The 17815-nt window shown below is 39.8% G+C and overlaps 1 protein-coding gene across 2 annotated transcripts in view; it reads left to right on the top strand.

The window, feature by feature from the left end:
* gab2 (GRB2-associated binding protein 2) overlaps positions 1-17815 on the top strand; it is a 55930-nt gene that overhangs the window by 14104 nt on the left and 24011 nt on the right. For both annotated transcript variants that reach the window (XM_036149814.1, XM_012875238.3), the window contains exon 2: positions 10692-10992. In XM_036149814.1, coding sequence (XP_036005707.1) covers positions 10692-10992 — 301 coding nt within the window. The remainder of the gene's footprint in view (positions 1-10691; positions 10993-17815) is intronic.

The following is a 17815-nucleotide window of genomic DNA, read 5'->3' on the forward strand; positions in this document are numbered from 1 at the left end:
TAAAAAAAGGAAAGAATTCTCTTGCATGAAAAACTGTTATGGTTATAAACAACTGTTGCGATCCCCTCAGAGGTGTGACTGTTGACTCCCTGCTTGAGCTATCCAGATGTGGTTTTAACTTGGCTGATGTTTGAGTTGTTTCTTTTCTTAAATGAAGGATTTCAATGGTTTCCTAAATACGTTAGACTTTTAAACCAGTGGCCTTATAACCTCAAACTCCCAGTTAAACTAATTCCATATTTACTTTCCTGGGTACACTGGGACTAAAGCAGCCTCCACCAGCAGAGCTTCTGGATCTCCTCACCTGTCAAGACAGAAAACAGGCTGGAGCTTTAAAAGATGCACACCGCTGGCACAGTTCTGTTTGTGACTGTATTTTTGTAAGCGTCCGAACAGGTTTATTATAAACCTTGAGTGAAACAGCTGTCTGGGTAATGTCTCGCACAGAGCGGAGACGTAAAACCCTGTGAGAACTATGTGACTTAGAAGGAAGCATTTGTGGTTTATTTAGGCTCACGTAAACTGCTGCTTGACAGCTATATACCGATACATGACACCTGTATAGCACATAAAAGAAGCCACTGATACTTTTAGTGGCTCATCTAGCTTTTCTGGGGCAGCTTTCTACATTTTCTGAATACGTAATTGCTCATTTATGTGAAATCAGCTTGGAAAGCAGTGCAATGTTGATTTGAAATATGTATTTCCTGCAGTGTAAAACAGCGAGATCATACTTGCAAAATGTTGCTGCATTGCTCTGTTATTATTATTTTTTTGTCTCCCTGAAACTCACATCTGTTGCTGGCATGTAGTGACCCGCTATTGATTACGGCTGTATAATCAAGCCTCTGTTGCTGTTATCTGTCCAGCTTTGTCTCCTGTCGCCACATTAACCGGAATCACCATTGTTTAGGCGTCCAGTAATTCTGTGGTGGCCATTTTAACAGTCCTGTGCTTCAATAATGCGTAAATCTGTTGTTCTGTCATTGAGAGCAGCTCTTTGGAAGGCAAAAATAGTGATTTGCGTACACAGGATTGGATGAGATACATTTTCAAATTGTGAAGCATGAGTATCTATCTATCTATCTATCTATCTATCTATCTATCTATCTATCTATCTATCTATCTATCTATCTATCTATCTATCTATCTATCTATCTATCTATCTATCTATCTATCTATCTATCTATCTATCTATCTATCTATCTATCTATCTATCTATCAATCACTTGGAAAAATCCTTATTCAAAACAAATAAAAGGACAAGTTGAAGTTTTACCAACATTACAATTATAATTTCTCTTACAGTTGGTAATAACATGGTTACAATGGAGTAAAAGCTTGATTTAAAAAAAAAAAAGATGGAGTCGTCTGGTAATAGTTTGTAATCAGCATATGTATGATGTCATAACATAATAGTTGACTGGTTACAGCTTGCTGTAAAATAGTAAGAGGTTGATATGTTTTTGATGGTTACAAAAGTTCACACAAGCAGTTAGAAAAGTTACTTCATCACTTCGAAGCGTTAGTTCAAACATTGCTTCACTTTACAGCCTTAATTCCTAGGTAGCCAGTGTTGGGCATGTTACTTTAAAAACTTAACTAGTTAGTTACTAGTTACTTCTCCCAAAAAAAGTAATTGAGTTAGTAACTCAGTTACTGCACTATCCGTGTAACTTGTTACTTAGCAAAGCAGCTATTCAATTACTTTTTACAATGTGAAATGTCAATGAATATCAATGACTTTTCTACTATTGGAACTCTAGATACTCATGAGTTCAAATGCAAAATGCATGATCATTTATTAAATGGACTAAATATCTGAAAAAACTGAAACAAATCTATACTATTTCAGTGTGTGTGGTGGGTGAGGTGAGTCAAGACACTGTCAATTGTAATATATTTATGAAGGTATTATTATTATTATTGTTGTTGTTGTTGTTGTTGTTATGTTTATAATAAAATAACATAAATTTAGAATTTAAAAATTATTGCACATTAACAGGCTACAACTGGCTACAAAATAGGTATAGCAATAAAAATAATACTTTTCCTGCAATGTAAAAAATACACTTTGTAGGTTAATTAAACCCCCTTTTCCCTCTTTTTCCCAATAAGCTAGTTTTGCTTCTGAAATAACATATTGCATGTTCAGGCTAAATAAATTAAAACCCCTCTTGTCATATTATCCATTAAAAGATGCTTGTTCAAGGGAAAGTTTACATTTAACTTCCTAAAGCTTGCAGAAAACACTGTTAACTGGCCTGCAGCTTTATAAGAGCCATGATTGACGCTCCATTCAGTTTCAGCACTGTGCTTCCTAATCCACTATGTCTCCAAATGACTATGTTTATCTTTCTTTAGTAAGGTAAAAGTGTACGTGCCGTCTTTCAGTCAGCTTAAAGGCAGTGGAAAACAAAAGCGAAACTTTTCAAAAATGTAAAATGCCTCCATTCTGGTAGCTGGTCCACACTTGGATGTACGAAGTTGAAAGCACCCAAGCGGCAGAATTGAAGTGCCGCTGCCAAGGATTAAGCGGCTGTCGAGTTCAAAAGATGGTCAGCATTTAGCGCTTAGGTAACCAAAATGAAAGTTGGCCACTTAGGGACGCAGATGTTCGCAGGTGAGCTGGTTACGTGGCTCTGGCACACATCTACGGCGGCAGTGTTTGTGCAGCTGTGTGGTGTGTATGTAAGTGGCAGCGGCAGGTATAATCTAAGGGAGGCAGAGTCAAAGACAACAACCTGCCGACTCCTCCTCCAGTGCTTTAAAAGGACCCGAGGTAAACAAGACCGTTCTATCCCGTGGCTTGAATAACACTCCTGTTTAACTTGGATGTTCGCTCAGAGACATTTAAAAAAAAAACAAAAAAAAAAACATGTTGACTGATTCCCATCATCCCGCCTGTTGACACAGCCTACTATTAAACACACATTTCTCCATTCCTGTAAAAGGGGCACACCTCGGTTAATTGTTTTGGGCATGGCTAAGTTGATTAGTCTGCGCTTTTGCAGGGGCAGGGTGATAAACGCGATGCAAATAAACAAGACTCTAAGGCTCTCCCTGCGGCGGCTTTGTTGACCCTGTATTCTTGGAATTCTTGGAAAACTGTGAAGAACTACGATGACACTTCTATGAAGCTTTCCCTTTTTTTTTTTTTTTTTTTCCTTTTTTGCCAAAAGTAGAAAAAAATTATCAACGTCCGGAAGTGGCAGAAGAAACTGTCCAGAATAACCAGTTTTGATCTTATTTATAGTAAGCAGTCAGCTCAGAAGAGATGCTTTCTCTGGTTTTGTTATTAGATGATTTGCTTCCCGGTCATCTAAAATAGATGCAGACATGTTATCCTTTGTGCTCTTTTGCGTTCCGTGTAAATGTGGCTCCTTTCGACACGGGACAAATGAATTGGAGGGAAAAAAGGTGTGATCAAGCCGTCATTGGATGATTGAATAAGACTGAAGGTACTAAATGCTCTAATAAGCTCTTCTTATTAGAGAGCTCCAACTGCTGGCAGGCAATCTTTTTCCTCCTTTATTATCTTTTACGTTAAAACCGCTACAACCAACAATTCGTTAGATTGTTAAATGAAACCTATGCAGGTACTTTCATAGATCTCGTCTGCGTCACTTTCATAGAAATAGAGGTTAGTTCTGAACACGGTGTTCTGTTTTTGGCTTGCGTTTAACCTTTTATTTGACTTTGATCTCCTCTGCGGAGAGAAAATGCTGTAATATGATGAGCAAACAGCGGTATATGAGAGTAGCAACATGTCCCCTGTGGTTTGCAGTATGTTGTTCATACAATATTACAGCTACAACTTGGATTTCCTCCTAGTTTTTGGTGTAATTTCTGGCCCAGTTCAGGGCTCTTTTCGTGTTAGCACTGTCCACTCCGGTTGTTATCAAGGGCAGCGTTTCTAGCCCCCCCCCCTCCTCCTTTTTTTTCCCCCCTGTTCTGCACACTGTTGTAGCTTACACCAAAGCCATAATGGGGGAAGGGGAGAGACTGGAGAGTTCATCCTAGTTTTACAGCTTCAGCTCTTACTTCCCAGTGCTTAGACGGTGATCGATAGGCTCAGACATGCTCTGTAGGACAGGCTGTGGCTGGGTTAGCTCATTTTCTTGTGTCCTCCTCCCTCTTGATCTACTAAGTTTTCTCAGATTTAAGACCGTGCACACGGTGGACATAAAAGGTGGATTTGCCAATTGATAACATTGTAAAATGACTTCACTAGAAACTGTGACTAAAGGTAGTAATGATTCTGTCATTTTTCCATGATCTCCTAAGAGATGTGAGTTTTTTTTATTTCTTCTGTTTCATATTTGGAAGGCTTATACCCTGACCACAGCTGATAGATGCCAGAAATAACCCAGCGGGATCGTGACAACCTCTTTTAAAGCGGGCACCGTGCCAGCTTTTAATTAAGTGGAGTACTCCTCTTTTCCAGAAAAGGCAAACTAGCTAAATCATGCTTACATTTCTCTGAATGCTGAATCAAAGAATGTTTGAGACCGGAACCATGGTCTTAACGGCTGTGTTTGGTCTTGTGTGTGTTGTAATGACTGCGTTTCAACAGAAGAAAGACGGGAACTCTAGAAGCATGACTTCTTTGGAATCAGTTGTACTACACCCTTTACCAATATTATTTATCCCAGTGAATTTCCTTAAAATCCTCCCACTAATGCTTATTGGCTCTCCACAACTAATCAAATCTGGTTAAACACATGTTTTGTTTTTTTTGTAAGTTGTTGGTTCCAGACACAGAAATTACTGGCTGTTATCAGGGAATCGGGCTGACAGAATATAAAACAAACAGCTGTGTACCCCCAACGCTTTGGGTTGCATCAGCTACACACGCTGAAGATAAGATCATAACCTGCACTTCCTGGAAACAAAGAAGATGCATACAGCTACAACATCACCGCCAGTGTGTGAAACACCAGCGGCAACGCAGAAATACGGTGGGGTTTATATAGGGTTGAAGAAGGAAACACTGATTCAGGAAGGAGGTAATGAGTTCAAAAATATTTTAGGAAAATGTATTGATTGTATATAACTATGGTACAAAAGTGACATAAATCCATCTCTTTAATGATACCAATCCAGATTTTTTTATTTAAAATGTAGTAAAAAACACGCTACATTTCACCAGTATTACCTGATCCATGTGACTGTGATTGCGTCCCCCTTAAAAGCATCACCAGTGTCGTTCAGGTTACTGCAGAAGTGACCTTGGCTTTCTTGGCTCCCCTTCCTTAGAAGAACAAGGTCTTGTGCTTCCCAGATGTCTCTAGATTTGGTGCCACTTCAAGCCTTCTGTTTTGCCGTTAAGAACGGCGTTGTTTCTGCAAGCAAATGAATTTTTATCAACCCATTAGAATGGGAAAAACAAAACTGAACCCGGAATTACTGCAATCACATTTGTGCATCTAAATCTGTCTCTCTGGGTACCTGGCCTGTTCCACCACACTCGCTGTTTTTAGACCATCTGCCTCCCTTCTTTCCTAGAACCAGCTCGTTCATCAGCGATGTACGGTATCGCCATGCTGCAGACTTTTCTGCAGTTTCCAACAAACAGCCATAGTATTCGTCTTCAACATGAGATTAGATAGGTTGAAAAAAAATCTAGATTGTTTGACAACAGGCCAGCTAAAATGTTCATAGCCTTATTATTTGTTTTAAAGCATTTATCTGACTCAGTACAGCTATAGTCTTCAATAAACCCACATTTTGCTCTGGCTAACGGTGTTTTCATCACCCAGACCTCTAGCAGTTTGCTTAAGTCTGGGCTCACCATGTTTGTTCTCTTTATAGTTGAAAACATACAGGAGCATTTTTTACTCCTGCTTTGTTAACTAGTGTTGTTTTTCTATTGTAAAATGTAATTATATCTGTGCTCTGCCGCTTTCTCCCACACAATATACAGTGTCTCTCTGAGCAAATTAGGGTTACATGAATTCCTATGAATTGGGAGTTTAGTCAGGCAACCCTCAGACCGATTGTTATTGGGTGTTCCTTAGGATAAGTAGCACACACAGCTTTGTATTTTACAACACTATTTAGATTTGGTTGAATCTTACGCAACTTCCAAAAGCTAAGCTTATGGGAGCAATAAGCGGAATTTCACCACTAGGTAATCTGTTGAGCACTGTCTGTAGACAAAACAAAATGTGCGACGAGGAACACCTCTCTCTACCTCAACTCAAGCTGCAACCTGGCTCGATCCCCCTTTTGCCCTCCCCGTCTCACCCATCCCCTCGTATTTGCAAAGAACAAACACACAGGAAAAACAGCATCACCTTTCAGAGGAACACGTCTAGTGAAGAAGTAAGTAACTCATAACTTTATAATGCCATTAGCAAGAGAACGTTTTGATCCGCTTGACGTGTTCTCCGCTATTTTGCTCCTGTCGTGTGCTGCTCTGGACGTTTATGGGCAGGGAGGAGCTACGCCCTGAGTGGCAGCTGTTCACATGGGCGTACGTGCGCATGTGGCCGGCCCGGCTTTGTAAACAAGACTGGTGTGTGACTTCTTACCGTATTCCATTTAAAAATACACTTTTAGTTCTTCACATCACTATTTTTTTAGTTCTTTGTAGCTAAAATAATGAATTACTGCCTATTGCTCCTTTATCAATAGTTTACATGTGTAGAGAGCAAGTACGAAGTTCTGATAGCAGTCTAGCAGGCCCTTCATGGGAGTTTTTACTGGACCATGTTTAATGTGTAACTCACTTCTTTACCAGAGCCTAACTCCGCCCAATCTCATACTTGAAAAATGCGCCGAGAGGAGGCGGTGCCCGGCTAACATGGAAACGTGGAGAGGGCCCACCGTGATCTGGGCTACTAGTTGTTATTTACTAGTTATAATTTATTTAACTTCATGCTACGCTAATAAATTGCTAGCCTTAAAATCATTAGAAGGACAGCAAAACCCACTGTTCAAACTCCAACTTTCTACGGAGGCACAAGACAGAGCTGCTTTTATACCCTACAGCGGCAGAGCTACGGGGTATAAGACCTTACTGAAAACGGCTATGAAGTTAGCAGTACAACCTGAATGCTGACCCAGAATGTGGACTGATTGTAAGTTATGGCTAATCACGTATAAAAAATTGTTTTATAGTTTCATAATGGTTACATAATGCCAATTAAAAGCCTTGATTTTTATATTCACCTAGCAAGAAATGAGGTGGAGGTTTGCTCTAATAAGCCCTAAAAACATTAAAATGTAATTTGGAACACCACATTACTTAACATTCCTGCAGTCAGTCCAGTTCTCTGCCCACAGATAAAGGTTTTGCGCAATAAACTGAGAAAATTCAACACATCTACCTAGTAAGTTCAAAAGTGAGCCTCCCTCTTCTCTACCACATTTCTGTGCCGATTCAATTGTGTTGTTTAAAGGTTCAGTAATAAAAAGAAAAGAACCATAGTAATTGATCATAAATGCAAATAACTATCACAGATTAATTTTTTACATTATTTTTCTGAACAATATGTGTAATATCGGATTATTATATAAACTAATTAAACAAAGATGGTTTTATTCAAAATGAAACAGATACTATTTTATGTATGCAGTATTAACAACTGAAATATTAATACTGATAACAAGACAAAAGATGAGAGTCCAAGGAAGTTCCAGGATTATGTTATATGCTATATTTTCCACACTGGTAGAATATCCATTGAGTAGAGCAGCTTCATTGCTTACCAAAGTCGTACTTACACATTTTAACAGATTTTTTGTACCACATAAAATCTGTCAGTAAGCACAAGTAAGGTAATCGTACATAAGGCACACAGGTGCCTTATGTTATAGTCCAAAAAAACAGTAAATTACTGTTATGTGCTGCGTCAAATTTCATTGGAACCTCTTATAAAACGTCCAACCCACTGGACAGATCATTGAAAATAGCCTCAATTAAGGCATTTGTAGTCCCTGGCCGTACATGCAGCTATCCCGATGATCCATAGCTGCTTTCGAGGTGATTTGTTTTTGGTTTTTCATTAAAGAAATCTCTAAAGATTGTTGCTTTAATATTTGCCGTGCATATCTATGTAGACTTACCGTATCATTATTTGTTTATCTAAGTAGAGGTAAAATGTCACTAAGGATTTCTATTCCTTTTCACTTTTTTAACTCTCTGTGAAAATAGTAAAATTTTAAGTCAAAACATACAAATTTAGCCAAGTGAAGCTGTCAGTTTGATACCAGTGTTGCCCCATTAGAAACAATCCAAACAGTTCTTGAAAGAATGTTCATAATACCTTGATAAAGAAAAAAAAAAAATATATATATATATATATATATATATATATATCTCATTATACTGTTTTCTATTTGTTTTTGTCTCTGTTCAGCTATTCCTTTAAGCCACTTAGTTTCATCCCATTTGTGTTGAAGCCAGATGGAAGCAAATCTACAGCTCACAGAAGATCCATGTAGACATCCAGACTCCTTCAGCCTAGCTCTGAAAGTAGATCCTGTGTATTGAACACAACATCTTTGGTTTCCTTCATTCTTTTTTCTTCTCTCTTGTGTTTTCAACCTCGCCAGCGCACCTGGCAAACATAGCCACTCTCCCTCTGTAGGAAAATGCAATATTCAGCTCTCTGTGTCTCCTGGTGCCCCCTGTGAGCCGCTGCAGATGGTGACAGGTTGCCGATAGACACATTACCAGGGCGCTGAAGCCAAGGAAGCTTCTTCAGGCATCACTCATTTCATCTCTGCGTCTTGAGGTTAATGGCCCCCAAAATAGAACAAATTTACGTTCCTACTTCCAAAAGAGATTAGGAATATCGTATTTGCAGAGTGTTTTTTTTTTTTTTTTTTTTTTTTTTGAGGAGGGGAGGCATTAGCCTTGCAGCAGTGCTTATGGAGGGAGAGGGGGGGCCAGCAGGATCCCGTGTGTCAGCAGCCTGCACGTGGGACATTGCCTGGTGGAAATGCATCACTGCCTGGCATATGTCCAAAAGACCCCCCCCCCCCCCCCCCCCCCTACTCTTTTACGCCTTTCCCTTCCTGGTCTGTCTTCCTCTTTTGTGTGGCGTATAGAGAACAGACTCTCTTTACATGGCTACTGAAAAACCATGTGGAGCTTAAGGATGGAAGGCTGCTCTTCTTCGGTTAGGGCTTTCTGATTAACAAATACACTGTATATACTCATTAAATTATAACATTATTAAAATGTTAATTTGTTTTGGTAATTCAGTTCAAAAGCTGAAATATAGAGTGATTATACAACATGATATATTTCACGCATTTGTTTCTATTCATTTAAGGCTTACAGCTAATAAACCCCCCAGATTTGGTATCTCATATCATTTGGATATAACATAGTTAATATTTAAAGAACAAATAAATGATGACCTACTGAAAACTGCATCATTGTTCTGGACAATTTATGCTCTCAATTTATGGTTGGAGCTTATTTTGCGTGCATTAGCGCATCAAAGCGGCGTGGCACGGAGACGATCAGCCTGTGTTTCTGCTTTAAAGTGCTCTTCGGTTTGTCTGCATTGGTGTTTCTCATCTTCCTCTTGACAATACTCAGTGGATTCTCTGGGGTGTTTTGGTCGGGCAGTTTCCAGAACAGTCGATACTGTGGTCATCAAAGCACGTTTCGGTACTTTTGGAAGGGTGGACAGGTACCAAGTCCTACTGGAAAATGAAACCAGTGTCTCTAAAAGCTTTAAAAACGTCCGGGTAGACAGCTTCTCAATTATCTTGATGCTGCAGTTATCCTTTTTGCTTGGGTTCCTTTTTCTACCACAGTTTTTCTTTCCACTAAGCTTTCCATCAATAGGTTTGGGTACATCACCCTCTGAACAGCAAGTCTCGTTACCAATTAGCTTTGGTGGTTTACCCTCCTTGTGGAGGGTGTCAGTGAGTCCCTGATATCAGCTAATGCAGCAGTCTTCCCTGTGACTGGGTGGATTATTAGATTTTTATTATTTCATGTTTTGAATTTCTGATATTAAAAGAATTTTAGGTTTTCAGTCATAATTTTCAAATAAGTAGAGACTTGAAGTGTGTCATTCTGAGTCCAGTGAATCTACATAAGTGATTTTTCACTTGTGGAGTTTAATTACAGAAATAAATTAACTTTATAACAATATGCACATTTTTATGAATGATCGTATAAGCTGCATCTCAGATAAACACGTAGTGGCCCCATGCTGACACGAGCTGACGTGAACAGAGCCCAGAATTGTCCTGTTCTTGTAGCGGAAGGAGTCTGCAGTCTTTCAACAAAGCTGTCATGGAGGAGCGCTGCTTCTCTTCGCTCAGGGAGGGATATCTGCACAGGAAATACGTTGGGAGGTAGTAAACACCTGCTACTCCCCCCCCCAACCCCCATCCCCCCCTTCCCCTCACAGCCGCTAAGATATACTACAACCACATGTGTGCTTAAAAAGGCAGACTTTTCTCCTTGGTCTTTTTGATCAACAGTAAACACCAGATCAGGCGTCCAGCTGTTGAGAATATTGCAATTGCGACACTTTCCCCCCTGGCTCAGTGAGAATCAAACTTAACTGCAGGTGTTTATTTCTTGAAATGCTAACTAGTTTGGAGTTGCATGCAGTAAACGGATCCTGGTTTAATATAATGGGACTATCGATGTCATTTTGGCTATTTATTCATTGGTTAACATCCTTTCCTCTTTTTTTTTTTTTTTTTTTCAGGCATGGAAGAAACGGTGGTTTATACTTCGGAGCGGCCGAATGAGCGGCGACCCTGACGTCCTCGAGTACTACAAGAACGACCACTCGAAGAAGCCCATCCGGGTCATCGACCTGCACTGCTGCGAGCAGGTGGACGCCGGCCTGACCTTCAAGAGGAAGGAGTTCCAGGACAGCTTTGTTTTCGACATCAAGACGTCGGATCGCACGTTTTACCTCGTCGCCGAGACGGAGGAAGAGATGAACAAGTGGGTCCGCTCGATCTGCCAGCTGTGCGGTTTTAACCAGTCGGACACCACTCACGGTAAAGGAGCTGTCTGTTGTTTGTCTGACCTTCTTTTCATAGCCGTCTTAGGAAAAATAAGTCTCAAATGGGATAAGTTAAGCCATTGTATCACGAGCCATCTTTATTCCAGGGTAACCGGGAGTTTGACCGTCTCATGGTCTGCAGTAACTGTCTTGAATTTCAATCGAAGGAATTTGGTGCGTCCCAGATTAAGAGTTAAAGGTGAAACCATATGGTATCCTTTTGAAAGGGTCTGCCAGTCAAACAGATCACCTTGTTGCAGAGATAAACTGTAGCCGTTAAAAGATTTGTGCCTGTCTATGTTTTTATATTCTAGACTGGGCATGGGCCAGTTACCAGTATGAAGATGTACTTTTAAAATCGAGGGGGGGGGGGGGGTCTTTTTAAATGGATCTAAGGCCTTTTGTTGACATGCCAAAGAAAGTGTTTCTCCGGCTCTTTGAAATACAGAGTATCAAAGCTTCCCTTCCTCCACCGGTTCCTGTTGGTCAGCTGGCGGGAAGAAGGCTCCTAAACTTTTCCTTGCTTAAAAGAAAGAAAATTCTCACTCTTTGGAAATATCAAGTCCAGAAAAGATGGACAATGATGCTGTAGAAACTAATCATTCTAAGTAAGGTAATGCATTTAAAAACCACCTTCAAGTCGTGTGGAACAGGGGAAAGTGCGATTAAGACCTTTTTTTTTCATACATACTTTTTATTCCTTAAATAATTTATCAAATTAACCCACTGATTTTCCAACCATGGTAATAATCAAAATAATTCTAAATGTAATGATGTTGGGCTATGTTAGCAGCACTATAAATATGAATGAGTAAGTGCTCTGCTAAAGAACAAACATTAAACCATGTTACACAGTTTTGGTGTAAATGTCATGAAACTATCATTTATTGGTCAAGATTGTTATATTGTCAGACATATCTGGGCCCACGTCTGCTCTCAGCAACACGTTTATGGACATCACCTTAATCTAAAATATAGTATGAAACTTTGCAGCATCTTAAAATCATCACTTTTCAATGTAACATTTCTCCTACGAACTGCATACTTTTTTTACTTTACAAATGATAATCCAGCACTATGTTCTCGCAGACAGAGAACATCTTTACAACTAGGTTGGCAATCGAAGTGGTCAAGTCACAAGATAACGCTTGGACAGTTGGGTTTTATCTTAGTGATTGCAGAAAAAATATTAGAAAATCTCCTTGCCACAGACCCCGCTGTTGATTTTCCTCTACTTCTTGTTTTCTTTTGTGAAAGTGAGCCTCGGCTCTCGGTTGCTTATGCACAAGAAGATTGACATTATCGGTGCAGCCATGTTAAAGTCAGCTTGATGATGCACATTTTTTATCTTTTTTTGCACCAGCTTCTGTTACAGATCGAGAGTGCCCCCCCCCCCCCCCCCCCAACACTGTTGGAGTGATTCTACTACTGGCATCACAAATGATAATGGCCTTAAGTGCCTATTAGACAAGGCCTGCTAATGTGCATATTTCTATGTGGGAATGTTTTTAAGTACAGCTCAGAATTAGAGATTGCTGTGCAGATCTCTCTATGAGGATCAGTGAACAAGCTTTTTTACCATAGCTTTCTCTCTGGTAGCCAGTAATTTTCTCTCCTAAAACCTGAGATTGGAGTCAGTTAGTCCCTCTGCCATCGCTGCAAACTTGAGCATAGCGATGATTTGCACGCCTTTAACCATATTTAGTGAAATTAGCCCCTCTTGCATTGCCTTTTCCTTGCCGTCCAGATTGTGTTCATGCTGTTGTTTTCCTACCATTTGACAGCTGGTGGACGTTAATCTCTGTGCACATGGTTGATCATCTGTAACAGGCAATATGTCCAGGTGTAGAGTAGAAAAAAAAACTGTTATGAAGTGTGTAATGAACATCTCCTGGGTCCTTATTTGTTTGTTAGCAAGGTCCTGCTGCACTTTTTGGACTGCATTATCTTTTAGCTAGCAGGCTGTGGCTAGGAGATTGAAAAATTGAGGAGGGGAGGCATTAGCATTTTTATATTATAAATAAAATAATAATAAAATATTATTTTTCATTTGAAAAATAATAAGAACCTATTTTTGTCATTGTAACTTTGTACTTTCCAATGAAATTTAACCCGCTGCCACTGTATGGTAATCGAACCGGGAAAGGTGCAGCCTTTCTAGGACAAAAACACTCCCCCCCCCCCCCCCCCACCCCACTCCCGAAAACTTTAGTTTTGACGACAACTGCAGAAGTGGGTAGAGGCACTTCAGCCAATTTAGCATTTTTGGTCATAAGGCTCTGCTTTCACAGGAGGTTCTTGTTCCTTTTTCAGTTAAGTTCTGTCTGCGCCGCTTTATCTAAATGCCTTTTCATTCACACTTCAGACGCATCTGAAATCCAAATCGAGAAGTTAAGACTGTGCATCCGTTCAATCATACACTACTCTGAAAAACCTCGAGCATTGCTTTCTGGGCAAACATTACATTTCTAAGCTTCTTGGCACTTTTTTAGGATCAAATTTTAAGATGAAAAGTGACACATTTACATCAGCGTTGCACGCCAAACCTAATAGCGTTTCAGTGAGACATACCTTGAATTTAGTTAAAGAAAAAAAGATTATAACAGTAATTTCCAGTTAAGATGTGGCTTTTAAATGCGTCTATTTGAATCTGATAATCTATTTGTCTATTTGAATCTGATAATCCTAAACGAGCCTTCAAAGGTCAACCATTTAATAAAGAGTCCATTATTAATTCATTTAATCTCAGTATAAAGTCCACAGATGTTTGTTAGAGCACAATACTGGACAAATGGCAACATTAAAAACCAAGTAAGTTTAAACGGCTCGGTTGGGAAATAAATTTAAGCCAGCTTTCAACTTGAGAACAGTTTAGTCCACCATTTAAAAATACTGTAGAAAGGGTGTCAGGACTACTTTAACCCTACCAAGACATGGCTGCCCAGATGAACTGACAGGCTAGGCTAGGAGAAGATTAATCAGTAAAGAAGTCAAAGACCCACGGCTACTCTAGAGCAGCTGCAGGGATCAGCAGCTCAGGTGGGGAAAAATAACACAACCCTCTACAGTTCTGGCCTTTTAGGGTGGAGTTGCCACAAGAGAGCCGTTGGAGGTTCATCAAAGCTATTGAAGGCAGACAGTAGACATGGCGTGGATCAAACTACATCTCTGTGATAGACTGGCTCAGTCAGCGACCACACCTAAACCCATTTAAGAATTAGTGGCAAGACTTGAAAACAGCTTTTTATTGGATGTTCTACATCTAGTCGGACTGAGCTTGAGCTGCTATGCAATGTCTAGATGTGCAAGGCTAATACGCAAGCCCCATGAAACATAAGCTGCAACCGCAAAAGGTGGCATTATATGAAATAAAAGTTTTCAGGTTTGTGTTTACAGGAAAAATATGAAAACCACGCTGCTTCCTTTTCCTTCCACTTTCAGAAGTATGCACTACTCTATTGGTCTATATCACAGAGGTTTGTGACTGTAACGTGTAAAAATGTGATAAACCAAGGGTTATAAATACTGTACGTCTGCCAGTATTTATCTTTGATATCCCTGGTCCCCTATGGTGCCGACGCGTCTTGTAGAAAACGTTAGATTTTCTAGACATGGGGGGGATTATTCAGAGCAACTGGTCAGGTTTGCGTGTTCTGTAACTTGCTCAGAAAGTTGTGCATGTTCTTCCTGTTTTTCCGTTCCATTTTCTGCCTTCAGTTACCACATGAACATCACCCACATCTTAAAAGAGGTCCAAACACACGCATCTTCCTTCACAAACGAGCGTTGCACAATACCATTTTTTTCTTTTCAGAGTAGTTGACTTTTATGCAGTTGAATATGCATTGGAAAAAAAAAATGCACACCTATAATGAAATGGTTTCATCAACAATAATGAATTATTTCTCACGAGAATCAGCTTAGATCGGCAAGTTTTTGCACACAAACCAGCGATTTGACTCCGGTTGCATTTTGCTTTAAATAAAGACATTTTAAATGTTAATAGTTTAAGTATATATTTGTTTCTATAAAAACAGACTGACTATGAAGTGTCGATCAAAGAGAGCCTTGGGGAAGAGAATGCCTTTCGTTGTCGCTGTTTTTTGTACATAGTGCCCAGTAGTGCTGACCTGAAGATTAATGACTAAATAAATGTGTGTTAGTTAAAAAAATGTGATCAAATCTTAAAACATTTTACAACTGAAAACTTGGTTTTGTACCATTTGCATTCCAATGTAGACCCTATAATTATATTTTAGAAAAGTTGATGCCATATCTAAGCATAATCTTATCGAGGTTTTGCATATTTGTGAGTTGAATGACTGATGAAGCAGTTCTCGGGGGGGTGGAAACTCCTAGCACATTTGGAAAAGGTTTCTTCCCACTCAGACTAGTAGACGCCTTCTGTTACAAATGCAGCGTACCGAAGCTGAACGTGCGAAGGATTCTCTCTCTGACGAACTTTAGCTGCGTGCTGCGGTCACACGGCAGCATCTAAACCGGTTTTCATATAGCACCTTCTCAGCTGATGCAGGATCCTGTGTGTGTGCTTTATCTCTGACACTTTCCATCTGCTACATGCATGCTATTCACACCAACAACGAAACAAGTCCAACCTTTTTTTTTTTTTTTTTTTACAAGCTAAGAGATGAAACGGTTGTAGGGATCGGAGTAACTGTGTCATCAAACACTTTGGGAATTCCCTCTGTGAAAGAAAAACAAGCAAGACTTTAAACACCTGAGAAGTTACTTCCTCTTATGGAAATTATGTCTGTTGACAGAGAAAGCAGAATGGCTTAGCAGGCCATAGGCTTGTTTTCACATAAAAGATGTTAACCAGGGTGAAGTGGAGCCCCCTCAACATCAATAACCCCCCCCCCCCCCCCACAAACACACACACACACACACACACACAAGGTTACACTTTTATCTGTGTTTATCTATGTTTTATGTTATTCTGAAAAGCACATTTTTCATTCACCCTCAGCTCCTTCCACTATTTTACCCCTAAATAAAATTCACTGTGCCAATTAATTTTTAAATAAAGTCGTCCTGTGTGTAAAATTAGTGGTGAAACGGCACTATGAGGACCCAGGAACCAACAAAGTGGTCAGATTAAAGCGCTGTTAGGTTACATTATCCCAAGCTTTGAACATCTCTAAACACTTCATCATCAAAAAATAAAATAAATGAAATAGTTTGCTACAACTGCAAACCTTCCGAGACATGACCGTCCACCTAAACTGACTGTCTGGACAAGGAGATCGTTGGCCAATGTTAACTCTGGAGGAGCTACTGAGACCCACAGCTCAGGTGGGACAATATGTCAAGTTGTGACGTCAACTTTCATTCAACTGCTGAACGAAAGCAATAAGCCCCGTTTGCACTTTGCCACAGGGAAAATGGTGATCAGTGCAAAAACGTGAAACAGTGCTCAGCTCAGATGAGCAGATGAAGCTAAAATGGACTGTTTTGGATGGCACACAAAAAGCTAACGCCTCAAAATGACATCCTCAAGGTAAAACAAAGTGGTGGCATCATCATGCTGCGGGGAACAGGGAAGCGGGTCAGAAGACTGAAGAAAAGGAGGAGGGTTGAGCTAAAGATAAACAAACAAGGAAAACCTGTTGGTTGCAAATGAGGCGAAACTGGGGCAGGCCAACAGCCGTAAACTTCCAGAGTGGAATTCCTCTGAAGACTAATTAAAGTGAAAGGTGGATTTAAAAGGCATTTAATTGGCGAGGCTGAATTAAAAAAAAAAATGCTTGGCACTCTGTACACAGGTTTTAAAACTTTTCTACAAATGAAAATCCGTAATGATCCTGCTCTCGTCTTTTACTGTTGTAAGGAACTATGTGCGCTAAAGTCTCAACAAAATAACAGCAAGCGGGATTAAATTGAAGGCAACTGGACTTTCGCTCAGTTTTTCTGAAATACATTGAAATGTATGGCGGTAAGGTGACACCTTAAACTTTTTGCAGATTGCTATATAACTTCCTAGTGCACAACTCCAATGCCTATGGGGTGTTTAAATGTGTTGTAAATGGGCGCAGCTAGATAGCAGCATGTTTTACAGAAAGCTGACGTGTTTGTTTGTCTGCAGCGGTTACATAAGAACCTTGCTTATATCACCTTGAACCTCTCCTCCTGTCGTTCGTTGGGCCCTGATCTGAATTGGCAAGCTGCGTCTCGCGGTGATGAAGAAGGATGGCCAAGGGCAATATGTGACAGTTAATTGTTACACAATTGACTCTCTGTCGTTCTGGCCTTTTCACTGTGCTTCGCGTCGTTTCAGTTTCTACCTCACACGTACAGACTTTCCCACAACATGCACTCCTGAATCTCACAGCTGATTAAGGCGTCTGTTTTTTTTTTATATTTTCAAACTTTGGCCTCCATTTTGGAACAGAATTCACACTTGTTAAATTGTTCAGCTGTTTTTTTGTTGTTATTTTTTTTGTCTTACTTATACTGAATATAAAACAAGAAAGGTCGTTGTTGGCCTATATTAGCATGTTTTTCAGTTTTTGAGTATGTTTTTTTTTGTAGAAGTGAATAGACATGACTTGTGCAATTATTCTGCATGACACAACAGTGCTGTTATATACTTATATTCTTCAAAGCCAGTTTCTTAGTCTTATTACACATTGACACCACTAAACCACATAACTCTTATCTTTTTGACAAATTCATGATCATTGCCCCAAGCTCTCTGTTTCAGAGAATCTTGAACTTTTTAAATAGTCAGATTTCAATTCTGGGAACCATGTTAAGGAGAAAAACGTGTCAAACTGATGAAGGTTTTTAATAAGGTACCA

Source organism: Fundulus heteroclitus, chromosome 18 (assembly GCF_011125445.2).
Source record: "Fundulus heteroclitus isolate FHET01 chromosome 18, MU-UCD_Fhet_4.1, whole genome shotgun sequence".
NCBI classification, from domain to species: Eukaryota; Metazoa; Chordata; class Actinopteri; order Cyprinodontiformes; family Fundulidae; genus Fundulus; species Fundulus heteroclitus.